This window comes from Euprymna scolopes, chromosome 36, assembly GCF_053919585.1.
Source record: "Euprymna scolopes isolate OS-2025 chromosome 36, ASM5391958v1, whole genome shotgun sequence".
NCBI lineage: Eukaryota > Metazoa > Mollusca > Cephalopoda > Sepiida > Sepiolidae > Euprymna > Euprymna scolopes.
The window spans coordinates 63422950-63444308 of NC_136517.1; the positions used below are offsets into that span (position 1 = coordinate 63422950).

Sequence of the window (21359 nt, forward strand, 5' to 3'; positions counted from 1 at the left end):
TAAATAAAAATGATAATAAATAATAATAAATAAAAATAATAAATATAAATAATAATAAATAAAAATGATGATCATAAATAATAATAAATAAAAATAATGATCATAAATAATAATAAATAAAAATGATGATCATAAATAATAATAAATAAAAATAATGATCATAAATAATAATAAATAAAAATAATCATAAATAATAACAAACAAAAATAATCATAAATAATAATAAATAATAATAATCATAAATAATAATAAATAAAAATAATAAATATAAATAATAATAAATAAAAATAATCATAAATAATAATAAATAAAAATAATAATCATAAATAATAATAAATAAAAATGATGATCATAAATAATAATAAATAAAAATAATCATAAATAATAATAAACAAAAATAATCATAAATAATAATAAATAATAATAATCATAAATAATAATAAATAAAAATAATAAATATAAATAATAATAAATAAAAATAATCATAAATAATAATAAATAAAAATAATCATAAATAATAATAAATAAAAATAATCATAAATAATAATAAATAAAAATAATAAATATAAATAATAATAAATAAAAATAATCATAAATAATAATAAATAATAATAATCATAAATAATAATAAATAAAAATAATAAATATAAATAATAATAAATAAAAATAATAAATATAAATAATAATAAATAAAAATAATCATAAATAATAATAAATAAAAATAATCATAAATAATAATAAATAAAAATAATTATAAATAATAATAAATAAAAATAATCATAAATAATAATAAAAATAATCATAAATAATAATAAATAAAAATAATGAATATAAATAATAATAAATAAAAATAATCATAAATAATAATAAATAAAAATAATTATAAATAATAATAAAAATAATCATAAATAATAATAAAAATAATCATAAATAATAATAAATAAAAATAATGAATATAAATAATAATAAATAAAAATAATCATAAATAATAATAAATAAAAATAATTATAAATAATAATAAATAAAAATAATCATAAATAATAATAAAAATAATCATAAATAATAATAAATAAAAATAATTATAAATAATAATAAATAAAAATAATCATAAATAATAATAAAAATAATCATAAATAATAAATAAAAATAATCATAAATAATAATAAATAAAAATAATCATAAATAATAAATAAAAATAATGAATATAAATAATAATAAATAAAAATAATCATAAATAATAATAAATAAAAATAATCATAAATAATAATAAATAAAAATAATGAATATAAATAATAATAAATAAAAATAATCATAAATAATAATAAATAAAAATAATCATAAATAATAATAAATAAAAATAATCATAAATAATAATAAATCACTGTTGATTGTTTTTAAACTGAAGTTGTAGAAGAATTTCTTTCTTGTAACACTGAATCAAACAACAAATTTGGACCAGCATAACAAATGGGATGATCACGGCCTGTGCAGTGAACACACACACACACACACACACATATATATATGCATAATCATATGCTTCAATCAAATTCTGATTCACTAATTCTATTTCATTTTTTTATACAATAGTTTGTTTTTTTTTATTCATTTTATATTTTTTGGCATCAATAATCTGATGGGAACTTTAGAAAACTAAAATAAAAATCTTACACAATACATCATATGAATAGACAAATCAAATTGTAAATAGAAATAGGATTGTATTAGGAGTGAGATACTTTCTGAAGCAGTAGAATATTCAAACCATTTTCCTGTAACCTTAGCAACAGAAGTGACCATAGCAACATATATAGAAATTATATTTTTTCAAATAGCTTTGTTTTAAAATGCTTCTCAGAGCTTCCGTCTATTTAGGTTTGATCTGTCACAGCTACATGAGGAATCATTGGTTGTAGCAGAAATAGGAATGTAATTGTGGACAAAAAAGAGGTTCTTGTTGACAACCATAATAACATTGCTTTACTTACAACTAGCATGGTTACCTGGTGTTACCCGGGGGGGGGGGGCATGGACCTTGCATTGATTATGTACTTTGCATTAAACTGCTCTAAATGTCTTCTCCCCTCCCCGGATTAATTCTGTTAACCTTTAAAATAATGAATATTAAAAAATATGTCTATATTTTATCTGGTGTAATTCATGAGTGTGTCTTGTGTAGTTTTTTACTTTTCAATGAACATACAGATAGTGAGAGTTTGAAATCCTACTAGTGTCTTCCATCTCTCTGTACAGGTGTTTGTCAGGATAAATTAACATGAGGATACTTCACGTTACAAGTAAACCCTGACCAAATATTCAAAAAAACATGGTATTTAAAGCTGAAATAAAATCCTCTCACACTGGCCACACATTCGCGCATCATACAAGCAATAGCATATTTTCTTGCAGTGATGTTAGCACAACTAACAACACAAGGATGGATAGTTCACCTGATCAGATAAGTCTTGTTATCCAGCAAAATCAAGCAAAGATCACGAAAAAAATAAACTATAACCTAGTTAAGTGGGTTTTTTTCTCAGAAAGAACATTGTTCCACTGGTCTGCTTCCTGGTCGAATACAACATGGTATCCTTCAAATCTAATGTAAACAAGTTCTTGTTGAACCGTCCCCATAAATAATCAAATTTTAACCAATTTATACCATTAACAATTACTATACTACCACATTACATTCATTAGCCATTATCCTTGAGTGAACGTCAGGCCTTGATAAGTGGTAACTCCCAAGTAAAAAAAAAGATAAAAATATTATTCTTTATTTACATAAGATTTCATAGAGAAGAACCATCAATACATAGTTTGATATCATGTGTTACTTATAAAGAAAGCAAGAGCTAAACACTTGATTTGAAGAACTAAAGAAAAGAAAAAAAAACTTTTTCATTTAAGATTACATTAATTGAGAAAAACTTTTGAAAATTTCTTACATAAAATTTAATTTTAATGAAATACAGAAGATAAGAAAACAAATTTGTGAGGCAATCGTCATACAAGTCATGAAAAAATAAATGCAAAAATATTGTTGACATATTTTTCAAAAGTTGTGAAAGTGAAGAGCAATAAATTTCATTAAAATTTGGCTCAGGATTTCGGCTGCGGATCAATAAGTAAAGGTGGGAAGAGTTCATCAAACGGCAGACATGGTTTTGCGATCAACACATCATCGTCCACAACATGATTCAGACTGGGCGGAGAGATTCTCGACATACAGAAAAGAAATTCTTCACCTTCAAAAGAAACAGCCAGATTTGAAGTCGTTTTGTTTGTTTCTGAAAAAAAAGAAGAAAAAAGATTGTTTATCTTATGAATTATTCTTCACATAATCTTATATATAAAGTAGAGAACCAAATCAGAGTATATATTATTTACCTCCTTGCCAAAAAGTTAGACACAAAGCAAGATGTGGTCTTGTGAACCCAATACACTATGATAAGTACACACTGACCTACAAAAAATGCCTGAGCAGCTTTATCAGCATTTTATAGTAGGAGCGCTGCAGATGATTAGCAATAAATTAACCACTTCTTAAAGTGAATGTATAGCCTGGGAGAGTGCACCACATAGGATAGAAGAGAACCATACTGTCGAACTGATTCAATGCAAGGTAAATATATAATTCAAGGTACATATATAATTCAAGGTACATATATAATTCAAGGTACATATATAATATCAGCCTGTGTTTTTCAAAAATTGATTTCATATTTAATCCTATAAATATTTTAATTTTACTGATATAGCAGAGAAAGTAGGAGCTCTTCTTGCACAATCATAATTCTTCCCAAACGTCATTTATTGACATTTTTTCTATGTGTCAGTTTTCTATCTGACACATTTTGATTGGCAAAATGTTTTAGTTTTAATTAGATGCATTCAGATGACTGTTGATTATTTATGTAAAAATTGTCTTCATTTTTTTTTTTTTTTGCTTATTCACATAAATGGTTCCTTCCAAATGTAAACAAATGAACATTGATGATTTAAAAAAAAAAAAAACAAGTAAATTCCCTGAATTTCAATTTAAGACCCCTTAATCTTGTTTAATGATTATGAATTAAATTCAATGCACATTCGATATATTTTTTTGATTTTATAATAACCCTTTAATATTTTTATTTTGTAATAACCCTTTAAAATTTGATTTTGTAATAATCCTTTAAAATTTTTATTTTGTAATAACCCTTTAATATTTGATTTTGTTATAACCTTTTAATATTTTGATTTTGTAATAACCCTTTAATATTTTGATTTTGTAATAACCCTTTAATATTTTGATTTTGTAATAACCCTTTAATATTTGATTTTGTAATAACCCTTTAAAATTTTGATTTTGTAATAACCCTTTAATATTTTGATTTTGTAATAACCCTTTAATATTTTGATTTTGTAATAATCCTTTAATATTTTGATTTTATAATAACCCTTTCATATTTTGATTTTTAATAACCTTTTAATATTTTGATTTTATAATAACCCTTTAATATTTTGATTTTATAATAACCCTTTAATATTTTGATTTTGTAATAACCCTTTAAAATTCTCCAAAGAAATTAAAGCTTGGAATTGGTGTTTTAATATCTATTAAAACCTTACAAAAAATCAAAGATATCTGAATTTTCACATTTTTTTTTAATGAAATTAAACTAAATATAGCTCACATTACGACCCTATTATGCCTATCAGCTCTGTTCGAAAATTCATCAGTTTAGGAATGAATTCTGTAAATACAGACATATCTAACTTGATATAGAGATTGTATTACACAATTGATTATTACCAGTTTTGCTATTTTAACTTAAAAAACTAAGATTTGAAAATACTTTAAAGCATTAAAAAAAGAATTTATTAATAATGGAGATTTGGTATGTGCCTCCCTGACACCAACACAATCAATAGAGATTTAATATTTGTCTTCTGTAAGCTGAAATGATTCTATTACTTCTATTAAACTGGAGATTTCATAACTATTGCTAGTTTCCAATGTATAGTTGGTATTGTTATTATGATAACATTCTTCCAAGCATTATCCTCTCCTTTTTTTTGGTGGGGGTGAGGAGGTAGTGTAGCATCTGTTGTTATGAAATCACTCTCCTATGCATTACCTCCTCGTTTGCTTGCCATATATACTTGCAAAAATATGCTCTCCCTCTGGTTGCATATTTTTGCTAGTTCGAATAAATGCGAAAATATGTTCAATTTGTGTGTTTGATAATAAATATTCCATCTATATTTGAGCATGACTGACATGATGCTGATGATGAGTGACAGACAGACAGACAGTCTTTTATAGAAAGTTGTGGATGTAACTAAAACTACTATTTCAAACTGAAGCATGATAATGTCTGTACATCTAACATGCTGCTGTTTGCGTCAAACTCTTACCTCTTTTATTGATGCTGGTGTATGTGTAGGGGTGGGGATGGAGGACATGATGATGCATCAGTCAAAAAAGCGGCCATCTCTCTAGGGCAACATGTAAAGTTCCTAGTGATCAAATACGCAGTCAATTACGTAGAGTGTAATCATTTTTGTCTTCTGCAAAATCTCATTTCGCAAATGCGTTTATGAAATGACAGTCGACAAACCTGGAACTTTTCAATTGGAATATTAAACCAGCATCCAACTGGATGCCATAGAATTGGCTTTGAAGCCTAGCCTTTTGTTTCGATAACTAATGGCGCCCACATAGCTGAAGTGTCATCATTCTCATCTGGATTCTCGACTCGCTACAAAAACCTTGTCTCCTTGATCTTTATGAATATTAAAAACAAAATATTCCAGTTGTTAGATCTTATTAAATAAAAGGCACCACCCATTCTCCAAACTCCATTTACTCATATTTAAATCCCAATCTCATTTTAAGATTAACGTGTTTGTTTTCGGTTCAAAACAAACCGGAAAACAGTAAACAGTTTATTATTTTGAAAAAGTTGAGATCTTTTGTTTTTTTTTTCTTTTTTTCTCCAGTATCTGTATTCTAATAAAGTTACATAAAAAAATATAGTTTTGAAAAATAAAATTTTCAACAATTTTGAAATATCTTAAATAGGACGGCCCTCCAGAGTAAATATGATATTGTGGTGAATGAGATGATTCTACTTAATAGTAGGACAGACATTTTTTCACTTTATATCAAACATGATCAACCACCCACTTTTCCTCACATTTTTAATGACCTTGTGCTTAATTTGATTAAAATGTAATTTTTAAAAATATTTCTGCAAATAAATATTGCAAAGTGTAGTATCTGTTTTGATACTATACTTCATCTTGATCTAAGCTCTTTGACACTGAATCACGGTGGCTACTCACACACTGAAGTTGGTAATATACCTGCCCAACATGTTATGGAGAATTCTCAACCTTTGTTCGAATGCTATTCTTGAGCACAGCAAGTTTGGGGATTGTTAGCGCAGACTCTGTCTTGTCCCTGCAGAAAATAATCTAAAGGGGATAGTTCTGGAGTATATGCAATAGAATAGGTCCATTTTTCATTTTGTTTTTATTTATCAACTTCCCATGGGAAGAGAAAGTTGTGTATTGGAAAAATAAATACTAATACCAAAAATTAAATCTCTTACTTGCATCCTTATTTGAGGAAATGGCATCAAAGATCGTCTGCATAAATCCTTTGAAAAATCCTTGTTTTTGTAACATTTGGCCTATAAATCGGTTAGGGAACTTATCAATTTCAATATTTAAACAAAAAAAGTTGGTCATTTAATATAAATCGGTTAGGGAACTTATCAATTTCAATATTTAAACAAAAAAAGTTGGTCATTTAATGTCATTAAAATAGAATAAAGCAAATAAAAAATAAGTCAAATTAAAAATTGACCCGACTATCCAACCACCAGCTTTAACATGCTGCTTTTTACCTGTTAATTAAACTGTAGCAGTGATAATATTTCAAAATACTGAAATAACATCGGATTCATTTTTGTTATGAGATAAATACAAAACAAACAAAATATGCTGGGTTCAATTTCATCAGTTTTAATCTGAATTCTTAAAAAATAATAGTGTCGCATGCAAATGCACACAGCACCAACTCTAACAAACAGGTTACTCAGCTTCTTACATACAAAGCAACTTTCCTTGGAATGTTTGAAGAATCTCAAAACTGTTATCGATTGCCAACTCATTACTTTTAGTTATCGTGTCAATTTAAAATGAAATGTTTTTGCATGGACATGTTTTTGACATTCTTTTGATATTGCTGTTCTTTCTCTCTGTGTGTTTTCATTGGTCACTTCTATGCATCACTCTCCAGCTAGGCTTGCTGTCTTATTTAAGTGGATCATGTGTAGGAACGCAAACAAACTTGAGTATTTGTGAATTGGAAATAAATATTGAAACACGAATTTCAATTCATACACAAACTTACATGAAGCCACAAACAATTTCGAATTTCAATTAAGAATTTCCAAACTTCCATCCATTGCCAACTTTTTACTTTTGATTGTTTTACCAATTTTTTGTCAATAAAAATCATTTTTGTATGAATCGACTTTGTCGCTTTTTTTAAAACTTCTTTGAAGTTTGAATTAAAAACTGAATAACATTGGGCTTTAAAAAACAACAAAATACACCTGAAGAAAGTCGGAGGTTACATCGACCAAAGCATTTTACAAATAACACCCAAGATGAGAGCAGTAGTTCAAATAGTCGTCACATAAAACATCAGAAACACAACTTCAAAAAAATTAAAATATGATATTCTATACAAACTCTGCACTATTTTTAGGTTATTCAGACTTAGGAACTATAAATGTGGTAGCGATAATTCATAACTTCAGGATGTAGCTTTTTACTTATAAACCTCCCCTTCCCCACTGCAACATGTTGTTTATGTGCAATTTTTATGTGATTTTAACTATAAGTAAATTAAGCAAAATTATGGAAGCGAATCTCAACTTTATAAAAATCTTTTAAGAAAGGTTTGATTCGAAAAAATTAAAACGTTCTAAGCCGATAGCTTTAATGAAGTCATAGTTTCATACATTGTCACTTAAATGATGATGAATATTATGAGAAGATTGAAAATAATGGAATGAATAAAATTTTATTATTTATTAGGACAGTTGTAAACAAGCATTTACTGATATCAGCATAAAAGTATTTAAGGGACAGACAGACGTCTCTTTTATTATCATGAATTGGAAAAACAATGATTATTATAATATTTGGAATACTTGTTGATGTTTTTTCTTTTTCCAGTGAATCCATTTCCATCATTCTAAGTGATGACGATCTTTCCAGGGTTAGGGATAGGGTTAGAAGTAGAAAAATGCAGAGATGATCGTCAGTCACCAAACGCAGGAGACGTAATGACCTTTATCCGATACTTACTCAAAGTGCCAGGTTTGTCCTTTAAACTGGAGGCCTCAGTAGATTTAAAGAGACATGAAGATATGTCATTTTGTCTGAAAAGCTCTTTAACAACTACAGGCTCTTGGTAAATGATGTGGCCAACAGATTATCTTTGGAGAGAATAGCGATATTCAACTATCTTATCCTCGCCAAACTAACAATGACCCATCGTGATTCTAAACAGGCAAGAAGAGGCAGCTGTGAACTTACAAAAATATTCTCATTATGCGTGTGTGTGTGTGTGTATATATATATATATATATATATATATATATATATATATATATATATATATATATATATATACTAGCATGAGTGCCCGGTGTTGCTCGGGTGTTTGGAGGTGTATGTTAAGCAAAAAAAAAAAAAAAAGTGGTAGTAGGAAGGCAGGTTCAAATCTGTACCAAAAGGAGGAAAAGAACGGGAAAAAAACCTGACGTCTTTGCTGTTACGACCACCGGCAACCCGGAAATGACGTAGGTTTAAATTAAGGCTAGACAATCAATAAGAGGGGATGACTTTCGAAAATATCAGCGAAAAAAGCGACCCCTCCCTGCTGAAAAGTGCCTAGTTGAGGGTGAAGGAATTAATGTTTTTAGCCAATTTTTCGGTATTTGTCGTCTGAAGGGTCGAGCTTCAAAATGATACTGATCTTGTGAAAACCCATCGCCTCTGTCAAAAGTTTTAGGCAGACATGCAAACATACATGCATACATTTATATATTGGTAGCTCAAATTTTCGACCCAAACCGATTAAAAAGCTTGCCCTATCTCTGAATACCCTTTATGTCAAATTTCAAATGTGTAGACCAGAAATTGTCTGAGTAATTTGGTAGAGACTGCAGAGGTCAAATTTTTTTTTTACTTTGACCCCTATAATGACCCCTTAACACTCATTGTTTTAGGCTCAAATCAAGTTATTAAGTTAGATCCATGTCCAAGGAACCTATATCTAAAATTTCAAGTGTTTAGACCCAACATTGGCAGAGGAGTTGGTTTGGTAGAGTTCTCAAAGGTCAAATCATTGAACTTTGACCCCTTAACAGCCAGATTTCTGGCCGAAAACGGATTAGAAAGATTTCCCCAAATCTCACTACCCTGTATATCAAATTTTGACAGAGTTATTGTGTAGGGAAATGTACACAAACTGACAAACAGACAGACAGACACTTTCACTTTTATAGATATATAGATAGATTATAATAGAAAAATTTGAGCATGAAAAGTAATATGATTAAGCTTAAACATGGAAAAGTAAAGGACTAGTTGTTAAAACTGGAAAAGAAAAGGACAAGATATTCTAGTAAAAAATATAATAAATTTGTAACTTAAAATATTGCAGCATTAAGAATTGATTATATAATGTTATAAATTGAATTAAAAAAATCTTAGTGCTGCAATATTTTAAGTTATAAATTGAATTAAAAAAATCTTAGTGCTGCAATATTTTAAGTTATAAATTTATTATACTTTTTACTAGAATATCTTGTCCTTTTCTTTTTCAGTTTTAACAATTAGTTATTTTCTTTTCCATGTTTAAGCTTAACCATATTACTTTTCATGCTCGCATTTTTCTATTGTAACCCATGATTTTTGCAAGCTTCCAATAAATTCACTTGTTCTTTGTTTAATTTCAGTCTTATTTTTTTGCCCCGATAAACATAGCGTACACATATGTAATAACAATGTATGGCACTCGTCTGCTTTCAATAAAATCCTCCCAATTATCTCCCTTTCATGCTTTCATTCTCTCTGTTTTACTTGTTACTTCTCTTTTCGCAACAGCAGTGAATTAGTAGCAACAGTAGTCGCTGAAGCAACATGGTTGCTATGAAAACCAGTCATAAAAAGCGTCGCTCACCTCCTTACATATTTTTACAATTTTGAACACCAGAAAATTCATCATAACTTTTGTTTTACTGAACGAAAATTGAAAAAAAAATTTTTTACAATAAAGCTGAGAAGGTGATCTATAAACTGTAATAATTGTTTGAAATTTGGCTGAAAAATTAGTGAGTGGTGAAGCTTTAAAGCAGTTCGAAATGACTAAAACTGTCACTTAACCATATATTCAAACATGGTAGTGTTTGAATGATATATATATATATATATATATATATATATATATATATATATATATATATACACACACACACACACATATTATAATATAAAACAAAATCGTCTTGCTTGGCCATTGAAACAGTCCATCCAATTTTAGTTTACGATATACATGCTTAAACCCAGTTCCGGTTTATGATGCGCGTGAGTAAATAAATAAAACAAAAATTGGAAATACCTTTTGCTTTTTTTCTTTTTGTTTTTTGGCAGCGGCATTTTACAAATCATTCTTTTCTGTATTTCATTTTTTCCTTACATTTCTGTATATTACTTTTTTAAAGAATTCTAATACAAACAAAATAATATAAAACCAAAGATAATAAAAAATCATGTACTTTTTTAGCATCCCAAATTTTTAAAATGATTATTTTGATTGTATTTTCATTGAAAGTTTGAATTGTTTTCAAACTAAAAAATAAAACAAATATGTTTTTCTAATGTAAAAAAAAAAAAAAAAAAAAAAATCTACTTGATCAATTTACATATTTTTAAAAATATTTTCTTTACCCAAGCTTGTGTGATTAAAACTATCGATAAAAATTTTAAACTTGATAAAAAAAAAATTTTGCGCCTCAAATTGTTTATTTATGATTATTTTATTTGTATTTTTCATTGCAAGTTGGAATCGTTTTCAAACAAAAACAAAGCAAATATGTTTATCATTTAATCTATTTTAAAGTCTTTTATATATTCTGCAATTGGCAGTTTATAGACGTTAAAATTACTTATATATAACTCTCAGATCAGCTTGCCAAGTTATTGAAATAATAAAAAAAACTACTTAACTAACAACATAATAACATCTAACTTTTTTTATAAATAACAAAAACAATAAGTAACTGTTACCAAAGGCAATAGCAGTTACTTTTCTATGTATCTGCTTTAGTTTTTTTTTTTTTTATGATTTAAACTATTTTTAAGTCTTTTTTAATTGCATTAGATTCCATAATTTGCAGTTTAAAGACATTAAAATTACTTACAAATGTTTATTAATACTTTGAAGATGACGCAAATAATGAACTTTTTAACCTGTTAAAAACGGGCAAAAGTTATTGCTGCGACTTATAAGTGTTTTATGTTATGAGCTGCACTTCTTTTTTTTACATATTCACATATTTTTGGTGCATGCTTGTGCATACAATGATGGCCACCATTTTTAACATGAGGAATTACATTGCTTAATATCAGAAAAATTACTTATTTGCGGAAAATTTAAATGTGATATTTATTTTCAGCATACCCGAAAATTTATAAAGGTCGTCATTTTAAGGAAGTTTTATTCAAATAGTCTTTATTTGAACATTTATAACAAAATCATAACCTTTATAACAAAATATGTTTATGCATTATTTTTTTAATCATACATCAGGTGTTGTTAAATTTTTTACATCAAACATAAAACTATAACGGTTATGAAAAATATTTATGAACTTTTTTTTTCCAATAGGATTTTGTTTAAAAAATATTTATGAACTGCTTTTTTTCTTTTTTTTAAATATATTTATGAACCGTTTTTTTGCTTGATTAAAAAAAACAGTTCATAAACATATTATTGGAAAAAAAAACAGTTCATAAATATATTCTGTAACAATTCTATTTTTTATGTTTGATGTGAAAAAATAATACCAAAACCTGATGTTTGATTTAAAAACCAAAAAATAGTTCATAAAATATTTTTATTATAAAGGTTATAATTCCGTTATAAAGGTTCAAAACAAGACCGTTTGAATAAAACTTCTATTTTTATATTTTGTCCATCTATTTAAGTATCAAAAAAACTTTTTGCTAAAGTTGACAAATTTTGGATAAATTTGATTTTGATTTTTAATTACATTTCTTGTCTTTTTCTACCAAGTGACACATTATTTCGTTTTTAAACTTTCCAGATTAAGATGCTTTTATTTTTTAACTTCACTAGAAACTGCAAATATTTAAATATTGATTTTGCATTTTTTTTTTTATTGATAATTTGGTAGATTAATGTCCATTTGATAATAATCTGCTGAAAAAAATTGTTAAAAAAAGTTTAAAAAATATAGAGAGGGTGGATACTGTTCATACATCTGAAACCAAAAATAAGATTTCACATTTTCAGTTGTTCAAAGCAAAACACTGCTTTATTCGCTGTTAAAACCTGATACAATGGATAAAAATGCACACAAGTTATATAATTAAAAAGCTTATTTTCTTGTCTTTTCAACCATATATTTCTCAAATTTGACCAGAAATATGTAAAAAATGGCAAGTTGAACAAAGTTCATAATGCTGGACTGGTTGGGATTGCTTTAATTACATATTACTGTGCAGATTCCCGAGTTTGGCAAAATAGCTCTAATTAAATTAATTATATTCTGATAACAAAATAACTCTAACTAAACATGTAAGAACATTTTTTTATTAATATTTTCAATTTTTCAAAAATAATTGGATCTGAAATAAAATTTAACAAAAAACCGTCTGTTTACAGCTGCTGCTCCTGCTACTACTACTACTACTACAGACAGTTTTCCATCAAAACTCAAATAGAAACGATTTTTTCCGGGTATGATCATTTTAAATTGCTAGCTACCACAAGATAAAACAACATACAATTATACTTTTAATAGATAAAAACAGTAAAATCATTGATTTACTCAAAAAATGTTTAGAAAAATTTTAAATACACATCATGTTGAAGTCTTTTTTTTAACATAACAAAAAAAAAACGAGTGGTCAAAAGTATTTTGAACACCCCAAACTATTAAAAGTGACATCTCTTCTGGTAAGTTTCCAAATTTCATGACAAAACTTTTAATACAAATACAGTACAAGCATTTACAAATGGGGTGGGATCTTTACAAAATGTTACCGAAAACGCCAATTTATGATGTTCACATTTTTATCACTTTATTTGCTTAAAACTCTTAAAATACATAATGTACATTATTTATTAATTCATTTGAAAGTATATTCATTTCCGAACAAAACGGTGGCCATTTTGAAAACTTAGAGTAGTTTGGTTTTTAAAATATGACTATTTTACCAGAACCCCCTTGAAATCTGAATATCCAAAGCCTTGTATTGTCTGTGTGTATTGCTACTAAAAGTAAGGTTAGAAGAAAATCTAGAAGCCGTAATATGTTGCGAGATTGAAAAGTCAGGTATATGGAGGGAAAAGGGTAACCATTTACTCTTAGAGTAACTAGACCTCTTCAGGCGATACTGCTTATACAAAAGTAGAGTCTGTAAGCATTCTACAGATTCTACTTTTATATAAGCAGTATCGCCTAAAGAGGTCTCTAATTACTTGTAACTAGTTGGCTGAAACATATTTATATCTAGAAATAAAACTAAAAATAATTTGTACTAGAATTGTTTACAAGAACCTGTGGCACAGTGGTTAGAATATTTGGAAAAATTCAGTTGTAAAAGTGACATTCTTCTGAAGGTGTTTCCAACCAAAAATACAATTACGAATTACTTAGAACTTTTATCCAGTCAAGGCTGACAGAACAAGAGCATGCTACCCGCTATGAATTAAATAAACAGTTCAGTTTGAAATTCTGTGCAGATTCCCGAGTTTGGCAAGATACACTTAGAGAAGGTCGGAGGTTACATCAACCAAAACGTGAAAATGTAGCATGAAAAATTTAAATAATACGAATAACCAATCACTATCTTAAAAATTCCAAAACGTAGTAAAAATTATATTATTATAGTCATTTATATATTACATTATTATAGTCAAATGGCAAAATTTAATCAAATAAATTGGTTGATAAAATACAAATAAAAACTCGTAAATTGATGTGAATAAATTACAAATAGATCAAGATTCAAAATTCCTTAGAAAGTCAAAATTGCAATTTAATTTTATTTCAAGGAAGAAAATAGTGTGAATACTTAAAACAGTCAATTTAAAATAAATCCAATTAAATTAAAAGATAAAACGAAATAAAAAAAAAACGAAGGAAAATAATAAAATAGAAAAAGAAGTAAATAAAACTTAAAGTAATGAAAAGAGGGTAGAAAAGATTGGCGGGAAGAAGAGGAGATGGGGAGAGGATGAAAAATGAAATAGGAGAGATAAGAGAAAAAGGATTTAATATATAATATTTGATAATGTCGCTACATAGGGTTTGCGGATGATGTAAGAAAAATAAGGCATTAAAAATGTTTCTTATCTGAAGCATTATTATGTGAGGAGTCATTTCAAGTAAAAAGTTAAATTTACAATTAAATATATGTAAACATTGCATGAATAAAAAAATTAATATGGCTGTCCAGTTGCCATTTTGTTGACTAATATGCAGCCTTGGCCTTGCGATCAAAAACTAAGATTGAGTCAAATGGAATGAACTCATGGGACTTTGGTGAATCTGTCGATATCTTTATGAATTTATGTGGCACAAATAAATTTGGCAAAATCCTCAGCTGAATCATTTTTTGCATTTATTCTATATAAATTATTTTTCATTTTAAATTAAAACAAAATTTTACATAAAAATCATTTTTGCATTTATTCTATATAAATTATTTTTCATTTTAAATTAAAACAAAATTTTACATAAAAATCAAAGTTGCTTAAAAGGTGCTTCAATTATTGTCATTCTAAAGTATAAACAAAATTAATTTGAAATAAAATTTGTTTAAAAGTTGTTTAACTTATTTTACATTGATTTATTTTACATTGATTTATTTTACATTGATTTATTTTACATTTATTTATTTTACATTGATTTATTTTACATTGATTTATTTTACATTGATTTATTTTACATTTATTTATTTTACATTTATTTTAAATTGATTTATTTTAAATTGATTTATTTTACATTGATTTATTTTACATTGATTTATTTTAAATTTATTTATTTTTCATTGATTTATTTTACATTGATTTATTTTACATTTATTTATTTTTCATTTATTTATTTTACATTGATTTATTTTACATTGATTTATTTTTCATTTATTTATTTTAAATTGATTTATTTTTCATTGATTTATTTTTCATTTATTTATTTTACATTGATTTATTTTTCATTTATTTATTTTACATTGATTTATTTTACATTGATTTATTTTACATTGATTTATTTTACATTGATTTATTTTACATTGATTTATTTTTCATTGATTTATTTTACATTGATTTATTTTACATTTATTTATTTTTCATTTATTTATTTTACATTGATTTATTTTTCATTTATTTATTTTAAATTGATTTATTTTACATTGATTTATTTTACATTGATTTATTTTTCATTTATTTATTTTAAATTGATTTATTTTAAATTGATTTATTTTTCATTGATTTATTTTTCATTTATTTATTTTAAATTGATTTATTTTACATTGATTTATTTTTCATTGATTTATTTTACATTGATTTATTTTTCATTGATTTATTTTACATTGATTTATTTTACATTGATTTATTTTTCATTGATTTATTTTACATTGATTTATTTTACATTGATTTATTTTAAATTGATTTATTTTTCATTGATTTATTTTACATTGATTTATTTTACATTGATTTATTTTACATTGATTTATTTTAAATTGATTTATTTTTCATTTATTTATTTTTAATTGATTTATTTTACATTGATTTATTTTACATTGATTTATTTTACATTGATTTATTTTACATTGATTTATGTTACATTGATTTATTTTTCATTGATTTATTTTAAATTGATTTATTTTAAATTGATTTATTTTACATTGATTTATTTTACATTGATTTATTTTTCATTGATTTATTTTTCATTGATTTATTTTACATTTATTTATTTTTCATTTATTTATTTTTCATTGATTTATTTTTCATTGATTTATTTTACATTGATTTATTTTACATTCATTTATTTTTCATTGATTTATTTTTCATTGATTTATTTTTCATTGATTTATTTTTCATTTATTTATTTTAAATTGATTTATTTTAAATTGATTTATTTTACATTTATTATTTTTTCATTTATTTATTTTACATTGATTTATTTATCATTTATGTATTATTCATTGATTTATTTTAAATTGATTTATTTTACATTTATTATTTTTTCATTTATTTATTTTACATTGATTTATTTATCATTTATGTATTTGTCATTGATTTATTTTACATTGATTTATTTTACATTTATTTATTTTTCATTGATTTATTTTACATTTTTTTATTTTACATTTTTTTATTTTTCATTGATTTATTTTTCATTGATTTATTTTACATTGATTTATTTTTCATTGATTTATTTTACATTTATTTATTTTTCATTGATTTATTTTACATTTTTTTATTTTACATTTTTTTTTATTTTACATTGATTTATTTTACATTGATTTATTTTTCATTGATTTATTTTACATTGATTTATTTTACATTGATTTATTTTACATTGATTTATTTTACATTGATTTATTTTACATTGATTTATTTTACATTGATTTGTTTTTCATTGATTTATTTTAAATTGATTTATTTTAAATTGATTTATTTTACATTGATTTATTTTACATTGATTTATTTTAAATTGATTTATTTTACATTTATTTATTTTAAATTGATTTATTTTACATTGATTTATTTTACATTGATTTATTTTTCATTTATTTATTTTTCATTGATTTATTTTACATTGATTTATTTTACATTGATTTATTTTACATTTATTTATTTTTCATTGATTTATTTTTCATTGATTTATTTTACATTGATTTATTTTTCATTTATTTATTTTTCATTGATTTATTTTTCATTGATTTATTTTACATTGATTTATTTTTCATTTATTTATTTTTCATTGATTTATTTTACATTGATTTATTTTTCATTTATTTATTTTTCATTATTTTTTATTGATTTATTTTTCATTGATTTATTTTACATTGATTTATTTTAAATTGATTTATTTTACATTTATTTATTTTACATTTATTTATTTTACATTGATTTATTTTTCATTGATTTATTTTACATTTATTTATTTTACATTGATTTATTTTACATTGATTTATTTTTCATTGATTTATTTTACATTGATTTATTTTACATTGATTTATTTTACATTGATTTATTTTAAATTGATTTATTTTACATTGATTTATTTTACATTGATTTATTTTACATTGATTTATTTTACATTGATTTATTTTACATTGATTTATTTTACATTGATTTATTTTTCATTGATTTATTTTACATTGATTTATTTTACATTTATTTTTTTCATTGATTTATTTTACATTGATTTATTTTACATTTATTTATTTTTCATTTATTTATTTTTCATTTATTTATTTTAAATTGATTTATTTTACATTGATTTATTTTTCATTGATTTATTTTTCATTGATTTATTTTACATGGATTTATTTTTCATTGATTTATTTTACATTTTTTTATTTTACATTGATTTATTTTACATTTATTATTTTACATTGATTTATTTTACATTGATTTATTTTACATTGATTTATTTTACATGGATTTATTTTTCATTGATTTATTTTTCATTGATTTATTTTTCATTTATTTATTTTTCATTGATTTATTTTTCATTGATTTATTTTTCATTGATTTATTTTACATTGATTTATTTTTCATTGATTTATTTTACATTGATTTATTTTACATTGATTTATTTTACATAGATTTATTTTACATTGATTTATTTTTCATTGATTTATTTGTCATTGATTTATTTTACATTTATTTATTTTTCATTTATTTATTTTTCATTTATTTATTTTTCATTTATTTATTTTTCATTGATTTATTTTACATTGATTATTTTTCATTGATTTATTTTACATTGATTTATTTTTCATTGATTTATTTTACATTGATTTATTTTTCATTGATTTATTTTTCATTGATTTATTTTTCATTGATTTATTTTTCATTTATTTATTTTTCATTGATTTATTTTTCATTGATTTATTTTTCATTGATTTATTTTTCATTGATTTATTTTTCATTGATTTATTTTTCATGTATTTATTTTTCATTGATTTATTTTTCATTGATTTATTTTACATTGATTTATTTTTCATTGATTTATTTTACATTTATTTATTTTACATTTATTGATTTTACATTGATTTATTTTACATTGATTTATTTTTCATTGATTTATTTGTCATTGATTTATTTTACATTTATTTATTTTTCATTTATTTATTTTTCATTTATTTATTTTTCATTTATTTATTTTTCATTGATTTATTTTACATTGATTATTTTTCATTGATTTATTTTACATTGATTTATTTTTCATTGATTTATTTTACATTGATTTATTTTTCATTGATTTATTTTTCATTGATTTATTTTTCATTGATTTATTTTTCATTTATTTATTTTTCATTGATTTATTTTTCATTGATTTATTTTACATTTATTTATTTTTCATTGATTTATTTTTCATTGATTTATTTTTCATGTATTTATTTTTCATTGATTTATTTTTCATTGATTTATTTTACATTGATTTATTTTTCATTGATTTATTTTACATTTATTTATTTTACATTTATTGATTTTACATTGATTTATTTTACATTGATTTATTTTTCATGGATTTATTTGTCATTGATTTATTTTACATTTATTTATTTTTCATTTATTTATTTTTTATTTATTTATTTTTCATTTATTTATTTTTCATTGATTTATTTTACATTGATTTATTTTACATTGATTATTTTTCATTGATTTATTTTACATTGATTTATTTTTCATTGATTTATTTTACATTGATTTATTTTACATTTATTTATTTTTCATTGATTTATTTTACATTGATTATTTTTCATTGATTTATTTTTCATTTATTTATTTTTCATGTATTTATTTTTCATGTATTTATTTTTCATTGATTTATTTTACATTCATTTATTTTTCATTGATTTATTTTTCATTTATTTATTTTTCATGTATTTATTTTACATTGATTTATTTTTCATTGATTTATTTTACATTGATTTATTTTACATTGATTTATTTTTCATTGATTTATTTTAAAAATAAAAGTTGTTTAAATTGTTATGGAATGCAAAAATGATGCAGCAGAGGATTTCTTCAAATTTATTTGTGCTACTCGTTCTCTCCACATAAATTCATAAAGATGCGGACAGATTCACAGAAGTCCCGTCAATTCATTCCGTTTGACTCTTAGTTTTTGATCGCAAGATCAAGGCTTTTTATTGGTCTATGGAATGGGAACAACAATATTGATTTTCATTTGTTGTAATGCTTACACATATTTAACTGTGCATTTCTCGAGTTTCGATGGATAAAATAAATTACTTTTTACACGAAATGACTCCTCATGTAAGAATGGTTAAGATAAAACCTTATTTTTCTCATATCACCTGCAAACCCTATGTAGCGACATTACCTAATATCTATATTTTTATTATTCCTACAAATATATTTATATATAATTTAAAAATAATTAAATAATAATAAGTAACAGTTAAGAACTATGGTTAAATATGGTAACAAACTGATATAGAGAAAAAGACACTTAAAAAAATCTTAAGTAGTTTTGGTACCAGATAGGCAAATAGATAAGAGGAATATACAGGGGTCGTTCCAAAAGTAAAGCCTCCTATTTTTTTTTTTTTTTAAAGTTGAAGCACTACAAAGACGTGAGTGATACCATTAAAACGAGTGATCTTTTGTGCTCAAGATTTTTCTACAAAATCATCACCAGTGACATAGCTAAAGAGAGTTTTTATATCCCCTCCTCTCTCTCTTTATATATATATATATATATATATATATATATTTAAAAGTAAATGGTATTTTGCTTGAAGCATCGCTTGTAAAGAAATATGTAAAGAAATATGTGAACGTTTATAAAGGCTGAGAGCAATGCGAAAAGATCAGAAAAGTGAAAGGAAAGAAATGAAAAAGAAACAAATAGGTAGAGAAGTGTCTAATTATTTATTCATTTATCACTTCTCCTCTCACTATATAAACAAACCAAGTTGCTGATATGTCCTGAATATATAAAGTCCGTTAGTGGTATAGAACTTCAATTAATTCTGGGAGAAAACACCTCGTCTTTTCAAAAAGAAAACAAGAGTATTGTCCAAAATGGTGAAAGAGACCAGAACCATAGCAAGAGGTTAGTACCGCAGTTAGATATGATTAGTTCATTGTGTAGATAATGGGATAACTTTAATTTATTATTTTTTTGCTATTAATTTTGAATTTATAATTTTATTTTTTTTTTACCAGAAAATATTCTTATGGTGAAATTTATTTTCTTATTGTGTTAATGTATTTTATTTATTTTTTTTAAACTAGCGGCGCAGCCAAGATATTTTTTATTGCCACAGTCAAATTTGGGTAATTTATGGTGCGAAGGATGTAACTGTACTTAACTTTTTTTGTTATAAATATATTTTATTATTTATATTTTATCTCTATATATTCATATTAAGGGAGCTAACTGGGCTTAATTTCTTGTATTTTTATTTTGTGGCTATAATATTATTACCTTTGTTTTTATATAATAATATTTTTGTGTATTTTTCATCATATCTGCTACTTACTCACTTCATTCTCTCTTTCTCTTTTTATCTAATCATACTTCTATCTTCTCTCATTCACTTTCACATCTCTTTTACCTTTTTCTTCTCTTTTTTTATATTGCTAGCAGTTCAGACCGGCTTTGCTTGGGCCCTATGTATGGTTCATAACTTTATATATATATGTATATATATATATATATATATATATATATTTATATATATGTATATATATATATATATATATATATATATATATATATATATATTAAAAAGTTTAACTCATGTCCAGGTAACCTACATCTAAA

At 23.7% G+C, this 21359-nt stretch overlaps 1 protein-coding gene across 3 annotated transcripts in view; it reads right to left on the reverse strand.

Annotated features, from left to right (window-relative positions):
• Positions 1-2761: 2761 nt before the first annotated feature.
• Positions 2762-21359, reverse strand: part of LOC145260541 (uncharacterized) — a 158490-nt gene continuing 139892 nt past the window's right edge. For 2 of the 3 annotated variants that reach the window (XM_080118756.1, XM_080118755.1), the window contains exon 4: positions 2762-3290. In XM_080118756.1, the coding sequence (XP_079974882.1) occupies positions 3103-3290 (188 nt within the window). In that variant the 3' untranslated portion in view covers positions 2762-3102. The remainder of the gene's footprint in view (positions 3291-21359) is intronic. The other variant, XM_080118758.1, reaches the window with a different exon arrangement.